The sequence below is a fragment of the Alexandromys fortis genome, unplaced genomic scaffold (assembly GCF_014885135.2).
Source record: "Alexandromys fortis isolate MF-2015 unplaced genomic scaffold, M_Fortis_MF-2015_v1.1 scaffold_201, whole genome shotgun sequence".
Lineage (NCBI taxonomy): Eukaryota > Metazoa > Chordata > Mammalia > Rodentia > Cricetidae > Alexandromys > Alexandromys fortis.
Window position 1 is genome coordinate 550,614 of NW_026068087.1, and position 12,136 is coordinate 562,749.

Below are 12,136 nucleotides of genomic sequence, written 5' to 3' on the forward strand. Positions count from 1 at the left end.
TAAAAATATGGAGTCATTTGAAATGGTAAGTACGTTCTTGGCTAATAAATGACTCAATATCAGTATAGATTATTGAGAGTTATTTTTGACTATGTGTCTGTGCTTGTGTGTGTGTGTATTTAAGTAGTGGACGAACTCAGTTTTGTTTTAAAAGGAATTCCCTTCACAATTTAGCTATATGTTCCATTTCAGTATCATTGGAACTGAAAGGCATATTGATAAGTACTTATCTTAAAAAATGCAAACACTTGTTTAATACTGAATCTAATCCTTATCTTCCAATTTTCAGCAGTGTTTATGGGGGTGAAGCATTAGCACATAGATTTTACTGAAGGAAAATTTGAAAATGAAATTATTCTTTGTCCAAAAAATACAGTTTTCTTTCACATAAGATAGTTGTAAAAATCTGTGAAGCTAAGCTAGGTTGTTGGAAATAAGATCATGGATGTCCTTGTAAGGACAGTGGTGTGCAGCGGTCAGAGTGGCTCTCGAATGCAGGAGGGCTGTCTCTTTCTCAGTGACCACAGAGAAATATTGCAGAATCCATTATCTCAGAATTCTAAACACTGCATTAAAAGTTTTAGAATTGAAAACCGTGAATTCTCGGTTCTGTTCTTCAGACTAAGGATTCTGCTCACAGCTTGTGTTAGGGTTTTGCTAGTTACAAAAGCATTAGCGCAAACACATGAATGCAAATGGGCACAAGATAATATCCCCCCAGTATATTTATAAATATATGTGTGAACACATGCATAATATCCTAGCTGAAACTGGAATAAAGCCATGTTTTACAATTATAGAATATTTTATTATTACTTACTAATACCATCTATAGAACAAATTGTTATATATTTATACTTTTAAGGATTGTATCAGTTTTAAAGAAGATCTCACAATTTAGACATCTATGCTATTTTCCCATTTTATTGTAAACAATACTGAATTGCATGTTTTATAATCCAATCTCGAGACATTCATTGTCTGAATTCCATAGGCTCAGTTTTTTCAAGTGAAATTTAACAGAATTCTGTAAAATCCACAAAATTTTATCATATTGTTAAATTCTGCTTCTATCTTCCTGATCAGAGCCAAGGCTCAGAAAGTGTTCACGAATCCTTTCAAACCCCTTTCTTGACATGGAAATTGCCTGAATTGCAGCAGCTCTTGAACCTCTTCAAGAGGAAGGAGCTGTTCTCCCAGGGAAAATTCTGTTTTTCTCATTGAGCCAGTGACCCTCATCTAATCAATGAGTGTTCTGTAGGTTTCCCGAATTGCTATTCCAGACGCCTTCTTTTCTACCACTGTCTGAGCTGCCGGTCTTAGTAACTGTATTCAGGCGGATACACTTGTGTGGGGCCAGAGTTTAGGGAAGAACTTCAGCGTTCCTGTACCTGTTTTAAATATATGCAAAGATGAGGGCACTGCCTTAAAAACCACTCTGTGAAACAGATGGAAACCTTCAATAATAATCATTAACATAGTTTAAGTTCCAAGAAAAATATACCAGCAATAAAACAGACAGGAGTTACCAAAATGCAGTGGAAAAGGAAGGAAAACCAATTTTTTAAAAGAAGTTTTAGTTAGGAATAAAAATATTTGCATAAGCACAATACATTCTGAAGTATATGTGAAGGTATTCTGGTGGAAATGTGTTTGGATATATGCATGCTAACATGTGTAAATCATACAATGGATCATGGGTTTGAATTAATAAGCAGAAACCTGAGAGCGCTCAGGGTAAAGTCCCTGAGGTTTGGACTGAGATATGATGCTAATATTCATATGGATGCAGTTTACAGAGGGTTTTGTTGTTTTGTTGTGTAACGCTTTTGTGTCGGGGGCATTTTTCCGTTGTTCATGTTAGCTTTCGTAGCAATTCACCATGTTTGATGAAGTGTAGTATAATAATAAAGAGTATGAGAGTTAATTTGTGGTTCTGCTGTTCTGAAGCAAGGCGGTATCATATATATGTGATACACACGCGCGCGCGCACACACACACACATGAGCTTCTAAGCTCCAATTTTGATGGGCTTTGGTGAGATCACATAAATGAACATTGATGAAAGGGATGATGAAGCATATTCAATAAAGTCGTCAGTGGACAAAGCCACTGCTTGCCACGTGCCTGTTAAGGAGAGCCACAACAAGTCCTTAGCCCAAATTATGAATCCATCATAAAGATATCTGAAATTGGGGATATTTTCTCTGTTGAGAAAATATTAACATATTTCAGAAAGCCATTTATCGTCAGCCTTCAAATGAGACACATGAGGATGAATCAAAGATTTTTGAAGGAAGAGGATACTTAAAGAATTCTTCTTTCTAGACAAATTTTTATATAAAACACTACATCTAAAAATAGTTTCCCCTTTTTAAATGTTGGGAGATTATTTTTAAGTTAAGGTTAATCTCATTTAAAATAAACAGAAAGGCTGTTACTCAGCTTGCAAAAGAAACCCAAGCCAAAGAATCCAAGCATTGTCTGCTTTTCAGAAATATGTAAATGCGCTCGTGTCCAGATGCAAAACGCCTATGCGAATGAGCACAAGATCAGGCCTGAGAAGCAAAAATATTCTAAATGGCAGATGTGACACAGGATGCCCAAGGGATGTGGCCTGGGACCCATGTTCCCTTGTGGATGCTCCAAGAGAGGTCTCTGACCTGGGAATCCTCGGTCCATTCTAAGAGAGGTGGACGGTGCCGTTTCAACATATCAGAAACCTAAAACCAAGCATAGCCACCCTGCCCCTGTTCCCTGGACTGAGTGGAGTGGGCTGCACTCTGAGACTTCAGTATCAGTCTAGAACAGGGACACATAGGACCTGGCACTGGAAAAGTCCATCCTCCGCGATGGTCTTTAGCAGTACCACTTCCCCAAGGTGTCACCAACTGAGCTGCCGTGTTCCTGTGATGCATGGATGGTTTATTTTTTCACATTAAATCCCTCCTGTATACTAATCTTAGAGATAATTTTAGGAGTGTTTACAGCGGTTTTCCATGATTTCATGTCTCGAGCACTGCATCAAAGTTTCTACACTTAAAATGTCATCTTATTAACAGCTTAATTCAATTCTATCCTATTTACATAATTCTTACTTCATCTCAGAAAAGCAGGGCAGTCTATATTTTTTTAAATATGTGTTCTCACAGGCTCAGAGTCTGAATCATCATCAATACACACTCAACACTTACAGTAATAGCACTATTGACTAAATATCTTCTTCATATGACCCAAGCAGTAAATTCTTTGGACTATCTCTTGCCTTTCTTTAGACAATGTTGTGTTTATATAGAACAAGAGGGTAGAGCTAAGGACCAGGATGCTATGACTCTGTACTTCGGAATGTGTCTGCAACAAGCCAATCTTCTCAGACCAAAGAAGGCAGAAACAGACACTCTGTGCTTTGCTGTACAAGCGAGGTCAGGATGGAAGGATGGCCCAGTGTCTACTTCAGGGTTCATACTAAATGTGGCAAAGTAACAGCTCACATTCACGAAACAGAAGAATGATAGAAAACAAAAACTTGTTCCAGGTATTTGTGAATTAATTCTTAAAATTGGGCATTTACATTTTATTGCAGCTACAAGGTCAAAGGATAATAGAGTTCATAATTAAAGTTTTGAAATTTTCAATTTTGAAGTAACTGTAGGTTTCCAGGAATACATAAAAGAAGAATATCATTTCTGCCCTAGCTGCTCTGCTTCAGTATAAAGATAATCCACCCTTTCCCCATTAACTCTCTCCCTGTGATCTGGGCACTGAAATCTTTGAAATCTTTTTTTTTACTAGTATTATTTGTATATTTTATAAATACTTCCATACATTTTGGAATCTTTCATTTTCTTAATCTTTGAAATCTTAACTTTGCTTTTTGATATATGATTGAACTAGGAAAACAAGCTCCTTTATTCTACATTTCCTTTAATATTCAATAAACAATCCTATCTGCATCCTAAGATGATTCTGTGGCCTTTAAATAGTTATATAAAGAATTCAACACAGTGTTTAGAACATGCATTACCCAAACACTATGAGATTTAATATGATCACCTAACTCAAAATATACATTAGGACCCATCACAAATAAAGATTAGGGTTTTAGTGCTGTTGGAAGAAGTCCCAGTGTTACCTTAGATAACAGCACGGATTCATCGATGTACTCCGACACGTTTACCTGATTCCTGACTCCCGTTCTTTCCTAGTCGTTTGATCCATTTCCATATCCTCATAGGAATTTCTCCCTTTTGAAGACTGGAAATCATAAAAAAGGAAAACCCTGTCCATCGCAGCTGCATTGAGGTCATTTACATTTGTTGGTTGCAGGTGGAAATCTCCTTCGCTGAGCCCTAAATAGAAGGTTGTAAAACGTGGCCCTTGAGGGAGCCAGACCATACCAGCCTTTTGTATAATTTATCATCCAGAGAACACGTGAAGGTGCTTTTGATCTATGACAGCCATGTCTTTCAAAGTAACGTGGGCCCCTACATAGCCATCAGCTTTTTTGTTTTTATGTCTGTGGTTGTTCTGTTTTTTTTTGGTTCTTAGAAGTTCTAGTATCCTGCTCTTTTCAGTGAGGAGTGGAAGGAATATTCAGGATGGTACAATCATTGTTCAGATTGATCGAGAGACCTTAGGCCTTGTGGAAACCCAGCTGTGGGGGTTTATTGAGAGAAGGCATGTGGATGGTGCCTTTGAAAAAACATCACACTAATCAGACACGAGATGTTTTTATCAGGTTCATTTCCATCATGCCACATCTGTCAAATTTTGGCTTCACCAACTCTAAGATTAATTGCCTTTTGCTAAATTGAGGAGAGGGTCTAACTAAACATCAACTGTAAGTGTTACTTAGATGCCCAACTGCACTCTTTGTATTTTCTCCTTTCTCTTAAGGGCTGTGTCACGGGCACAGAGTGAAAAACTGGGTGTCAGTTAGACTGTTGTGGAAATTTCTAGGCTTTCATCTGTAGAACTTGAAGCTTTTCCATCCCTCTGCTATTTTATCCTTGCCACTTTGCCCTGCTTCGTTCCCTTCCAGCTCAGATTCAGAGAAACCCCAAAGTCAAAACAAAATGGTCAGAACTGCTGACTCCTGTTCTGTAGCCATTTCTTAAACCCAGCATGCACAGGAAGAGATGGTGCTGTCCAGACTTGGGTCTGAATTCCCTTAAATTACTGGCAAAGTTCAAGAAACGTGAGCCAAGCTACAGATATATAGAAAAAAATCACTTTTCTAAAAGAATCAGAACAAATATTATTTAACGAAATAGTCCCTGCTGCAAACTGTTTGTGGAGCACTTAACATTTAATAAGGCTCCGTTACCTCTATTTGGTAAAAATAAAATAGTGAGATCTAATTCATATTTTTGAGTGCATTTTAAAATGTAGGTACATTTTGGAGCAAGGTATGTGTAATGTAACTCTGGCTTCGTGACTTGGAAGTTCCTCTTGAAGATCTGTCGAGAATTAGGAAAGGTGTCTTAAAACTTTGCATGTTAAATTGAATCTCAGTATTTTTAGAACTTCATTATAAACTTTCTATAAACTACTTTTCATAATGGAAACGCTGACACATGTGATACTAGGCACCAATGCAAGGGTCTTAATTGAACGTTCATGCAAGGCTGTGCACAATAGCTGGATATGTGGTTTGATTTTCAGTGCTAATTTTGCCAGAATCTGCCTTTGAGTTGTGTAGTGAACAGGAAGGCTGATCAGGCTAAGCATTCCTCTGTTGGTGGGAAAGCCTCTTGATTATTTTTACTTTTCTTGGAAGGCTTAATTATGTCTTTCAAATATGATTTCATCTAGATCTTTTTATGGTCTGCATGTCTGAATACTAAGAGTAACCTGATATTCCTGGAGAACTGAGCTCGAAACCAGAAGTCAGTTTTCAGTCTGTAGAGGGTGTATGGATAAATTGCCTCCAAGCAACATCTAAAACGATATTTAGACTCAAAATGATCAAATAACTTTAAAATTCAAAAACCAATTATTGTAACATTTTAGAACTAACACCATTAGGCCCTTTTAAGGTGGTAGAAGTTATTAAAACCCAAGGTCCTATGATATTGCATTGATGTTAATGTAGATAATAAAAAATAAAGTAATTTTGACATACTAAGGTAGTTTTTGTTGAATGTACATTGGCTGTATAGATTATACACAGAAAAAACTAAAATAAGATATTAGATATTTAGATATTTAGAGTCAAACATGGTGGCACATAGGTTTTAATGTTGGGCTATGAATAATTTTGTCTTATTCCTAAGGATGATTTGGTATTAGGATTAAATAATTCAATTTCTCAGTCTATGGTCATTACAAGGGTTTAAGTTATATCATTAGTTTGGTGGTTATGAAAATGCTTTAAAAGACATTGCCTGGGGGGACATGTTGAAATCTACAAAGAGCAAAAGTACTTGTAAGATATAACAGTTTAAGTAATGGTGGCTGTAATTCTTTCAGTAATAATGAGAACTAGCTTTTCATGTAGACGTTCATTGGGACCATTTACTCCTGAAGAGAAATTCCATGTAGGAACAGCATGTGTTGGCTACGAGCGTAGCAGAGAATGTTGGCCTTGCAAAAATGATCAAACATGATGGTTGACCACTACAGTCACTGAGATCAGGGATGCTGAAGGCTGCTAGACTGCATAGGGTATTTTCTCTCCAGAATTAAAAATATTTTTCCAACAGCATGTAAAATTTTGAACTCTGTATTTTCTTCTACTTATTCAACACTTGTAGAGTTTTATCTCTATTTATTTAATGTATTACTTCATGTGCCTGGATGTTCTGGCTGAATGTATGTCTGTGTATCCCATGCATACAGTGTCCTCAGAGACCAGAAGACTTGTCAGGTGCCCTGGAACTGGACCTACAGCTGTGAACCACCCTGTGGGTCCTGGAAATGAATAGAACCAGACTTTCTGAAAAACAGGCAGTGTTAGTCACCATCTCTCCAGCCTCATAATATATATATATATATATATATATATATATATATATATTGAACTGTTATTTGTTTCTCAGAAGGACCTGAGTGAAGAGATATTCTATAGACTCTTCAATTTTGAACCCATCCACCTGATCTGTAAAAGGCAAACATTTGATTAAACAAATAAATAATTGGGTAGTGTGGGTATTTATTGACCCAGTAGATCATATGAGCAATACCATATAGAAACAACTAGCTATTATCCATTCACATATGAAATAAAATACAGCATATACCAGCCTTGGTAATGAAAACATGACAAAGAGGAGCTAAGAACATTACTTTATAAATGTGATATAAAGTCGTTTTTAAGACTCAGTCCATTTTAGACATGCTGGGGATTGAACCCACGGCCTGTGGCCTGGTATACTCCAGGCAAGGACTCTACCACTGAGCTACACCCTCAGTCTTTTGACTCAGCTCATTTTAATAAAGGTTCTAGATCATTAGAAAAACCACCCTCCCTGGTTTTATTAGTATTTGGCTTAGATATTTATACATTTTCTCTTTTCAGTTTATTCTGGCATTCACATGGCAGAGGTAGAAAACACCCTGAGGGGAAGACATATTTAAAATGGTATTGCAGATCTTACCTAGTCCCAGCAAAAGGAGCAGAAGGAAAGGTTTTAAAAGATTTAAGCATGAATAACTCTTAACTACATTTAAATACACAAAGTACGCTATGCTGTGTCCAAAGAGATTTACTCCTATTTAGTAAATTATATTTCATAATATAGTGTCAATGTTATTAGCCACACATTAATGCTACATTTACATAATCTATTTTCGGACTTTTACAGGGTTTCTAACTCAGTCTCAGGAGACAGACTGGGCACTCAGAAGTCATGGCACCTCTCCATTATCCCTGGAAAGATGCAATGAGACATAATTCTAAATGTGAATTAATGTCCATGTCTGTATTTCTTGTCTTTCAAGCTTAATCCAAGCACTCTTGAATTCCCAGAAGATAACTTTTCGAGTATATTCAACTAAAAAATATGGAGTGCATTGAAATAAAATGAAAATAGAACAATGAAGCAATTATTATTCACTAAAGTAGAATAATATTGACATCGTTATAATTTACTGACCTGTATCGTCTGTCAGACTATTTCCCATCCTATTCATAGAGCAACAGGAACGGAACACATTTCAAGACTGACTTCTGTCATATAACTCCCAATGATACCAGTATCCATCTCAAATGTAACATGAGTGCAGTTGGCACATGACATTTTGTAGCTTTGTGTGGCTTTGTGCTTTAGTTTATGTAAGTGCTCAAAAATACTTGAGTCTTAATACCAACCCCAGAAAGGTATAAGATGCATATATAACCATCATGGGAATAGAAGAGAATTAAATGTACGATTCAAAGAAAGACAAGCTCCCTTGTGGAAGGAGGAATGTTCTGGTTGCTGACAGGAGGTGCTCCTGCAGTGTAGCTGAAAGGGAATGCAAACTGGCAGCGTCTGGGGAGGAATTCAGTCCACTTGTGTGCCATAGGAACTGTAAGTGTCTAACACAAAGTGATTATAACAGAGAAACGTTGACACAAACACTGTTTGCAATGTAACCGTCTATGAAAAAAAAAAGGAGAAAGTGCTGAGCTAGCCATCTGTAAAGGAAGGAGAGTATGCTGGAATACATTGGCAAGGCAGTAATACACAGTAATGCAAATCCCCTCTAGTATTTAAAGTGGATGAAGTGCCCATTCCATAATTCTAACAGAAAAATTAATGTTCGAAAATTTTCCAAATTTGTTACATATATTGACTTTCTAACTGCATAGGAAATAAGAGAACAGAAGGCACCAGATTGGAGATTCTAGTAGCATTAGCAGTGGGGGCTTATTTAAATGTTCGTTTCATGTTTAAGTTTTTAAATTTACATTTTGCAGTCTTTTAGAAAGAGCTTGTCTAATACTCTCATGTTGTTAGTATTGGGGGATGACAGAAGATTGCGCTGCGCAAGCTCGCTAGGACTTGGGTTAGCTAGTGTATAACTGATGGGCAAAACCAGGCATTTCTTCTTTGGGATTTATCATTGGAGTGAATGGGTTGACAATCAAGTGCTCCAGCCCCGTTCCTTTCCTCACTGACGCCCAGATTCAGGTGCTTCCAGGTCATTCAGGAGGAAGAAATGCAGGAACAGAGGATTGGGAAGGTGGCCTCCCAGAACAAACCGGTTTCAGTTTCCACCTGCAGGCGTTTTCAAAACATTAAAACGCATCTCTCCTTTTGGTTGTTTGCCTTCCCAATAGTCCCTAGGTGGCTGAAGACGGAAAGAAACTTTTCCTATCCAGGATTTAAGTCTGTGTTTTAGGCGCGCAGGGTTACCTGTCTCCTTAAGAGATAGCAGCTCTTTCCCTTGGAAACAGTTGGAAGTGCTAATCCCGAGGCCCCCTGAGAGTGTGGGACCGGAGGAATCCTCCCCCACCCCCACCTCCCGCCCCAGAATGGTAGTTTTCACTGAATAGGCTGCGTTTAACTCTGAGGCAGTCTACCTCGTGACAAGAAGGGATCCGCCTGTCAGGAAGATTGGGGTTACAGCACCCGGGGTAGGGGGCCACGATGAGGGAGGGAGAGCGATCCTTCTCAGAGGTTGCATTTTGTGAGTTGGTCTGGTGACCTTACCCCCTACCCCCTACTTTACGCTCATCCTCTTTGCCCACTCCCTCCCCCTAAATAGTCTGAGGGGGCCCGAGCCCCAGCAAAGCTTTCAGTACCCAGAGAAAGTAGCAGGGGGCTGCTCACTCTGTCTGGGCTTTAGGTGAACTCACCCGCACTGGCCACAGCAAAGCCCCTACTTGAGATGGCGATGGGGCAGCAACGAATCGTACGTGAGAATAAGTTCTATTTTTATTATTTCTGCTTTTGAAAGGAGCAAGGCAGCGGAATCTCTAGGGAAGCTCAGAAAAGGCCGCCCGCTCCACGCAGAAACCCTAGTGCCTTGACCGCGGGGAACCCCAACTTGCCCAGCGCAACCCTATGAAACCCTTTAGTGCGCGATCCGCCACGAGTGCGGGTTTTACCATCTCAAACTCAGGCCCAGAAGACCAGCGGTCCCTCTGCCTTTCAAATGCTCCCCTCCGAGAAAGGGGCAAGCAGGGCAGTGGCGGTCCTCCTCGGCCCTCCCGTCCATGCTTAGCGGACCTCCTTTTTCTCGCTGCTCTGCAGGAGCTCCGTCATGAAGGAAATGTAGACAATGGCCAAGCGGAGGGTCTCAATCCTAGACAGTCTCTTCTCGTAAGCGAAGGTGGGCACTTTCCTGCGCAGCTGGTCGAAAGCCTCGTTTAGGTTGAACATCCTCTTCCTCTCGCGAATGTTGGCCGCCTGGCGCTGAGCGTAGGTGATGACCCTTTTCCTTTTGGGGCGGCCCAGCAAGGATGCTACTCTCTCGCGTTCCTCTCCCTCCTCTTCCTCCTCCTCCCGGTCCACATAGACCACTTCGCCCCCCTCTTCCTCCTGGTCTGTTTCCTCAAATTGCAACAGCCTCCTGGGTCTTCTCTCTCTGAACCCCAGTGTTCCGTCCCCAAAAGGGACCCCAGGTGGGAAGTCGCAGAGGAGTGGATGTCTAGGAGAGGCCAAAGAGAGATCTGCGACGAAGTTCAGCATGGTAGCGTCCAGGCAGCTCTCAGGATAGGTGGCCATCGCTCATTGACTGTGCCATTGGTTTTCCTGCGGCGGATGGGGCTTCTTAATGGCCTTGACTCTTCAGGTGCATCTTCACCAAACACGGGGAGACATTAAGCCGAAAGGATTATTCGCAGGGAGAGGGAAGGCTGGGGCAAAGACGCTTTTCTGGAGACTGATAGAAGATGACAAGCTTGATCACTCATAGAAGGCTCAAGGCAACAGGCTTTCGGGTTCTAAGAATTTTTCCTCTGCAGTACCACGCAGGGCAGTTCCTTCTTGGCAGCAACCCCCAGTTTTTACCTGCTGTGCTTTTTTTGTGTCTGGTCTCACCCCTGTATCCAACCAAGGTTCTCTTGGTTCCTTATTCCGTGTAGGTCTTTAATTTCGGTTCGGATCTTCAAAGCCCAAATCTTTCCACTGCAGTGGCTTCTCCTTGGCTCCAGGGTAGGAGCCCTGAATCTTGCCGCCATTTGCCAATGGATACGAAACAAGTGCTTGCGCTTTTAATGATGTCCAGAAGAGGGGCCCTTCCAGCCAGGGGTCGAGGGGAGCTGTTTGTCTGGTATCCCAGTGCAGCGGCTGGTGAAAGGCAAGACCTCCCATTAGCTTAAGTAAGCATGACCAGGGGGCCCGGGCGCATTCCCCAGTGTCTCTGTTGGAACCAGTGTTTTCTCTGCTTCTAGGGCATCGCAAACAACTCACTGCCTGGTTACAGACCCAGACTTCTGAAGTCGGCTTGGACACAATCCGCCTGACAATTGTGATACTTGACTTTACTGTCCCTGGCCTTATTCTCTACAGTGGAGGGCTGTGTTTGAGGGAAAAGGTTATGGTGATAATGAAATTAAAAAAAATGGAGACTCGGAACATTTGCTGTATGTATATACTGTATGATTACTCCTTAGGGGACAAAGCAGCTCCGCGCTCACGTGGTATCCCCACCCCCCCTTCCTCCCCGAACCCAGAAGTCTCTTTTCAAAAACACGATTTAGCTTCAATAATCCAGAGAAACTCTCACCCTCTGTAGAGGAGTCGGTCTTCGAACTTTTAAATTGCCAGTCTAGTATTTGTTCTTGAACAAAGAAAAATCCAACACTTTGATCTGTGCTACCCCCCCCCCCCCATCCCGTTTGCACGCCGCAGTTAGGCAGAATTATACCTTATTGAATTCTTCTTAAGGGAAAGTCGGAGGCTAGCCACAAAATCGCAAGAGATTGTAAATTTGATACATTAAGAATGAAATTTTACTGATTTTTGTATATCCCAAATCTTCACACAGAAATTCTATTTTCCGGGTTTTTTGTTGTTGTTTACTGATGGCTGTAGTTAACCAAGCAAGGTTGAGGTCTGTAAAAGCACACAGAGGCAAACAACACGCTGAAGAACAACTTCAAAGATAGATAGGTCACAAGAAACAGCAAGCGCCAAATATCTAAGCGGAGACTTCTTGATTTCAGGGAGAAGACAAAGATTCTTTTTGGTGGGAAGCGCTCGGT

At 40.5% G+C, this 12,136-nt stretch overlaps 1 protein-coding gene across 1 annotated transcript; it reads right to left on the bottom strand.

The window, feature by feature from the left end:
* Window positions 1–9,990: 9,990 nt before the first annotated feature.
* Ferd3l (Fer3 like bHLH transcription factor) lies at window positions 9,991–10,739 on the bottom strand. Its single transcript, XM_050122298.1, has one exon. It carries the CDS (start codon window positions 10,653–10,655, stop codon window positions 10,149–10,151), a length of 507 nt encoding a protein of 168 aa, XP_049978255.1. The 5' UTR covers window positions 10,656–10,739; the 3' UTR covers window positions 9,991–10,148.
* Window positions 10,740–12,136: the final 1,397 nt, after the last annotated feature.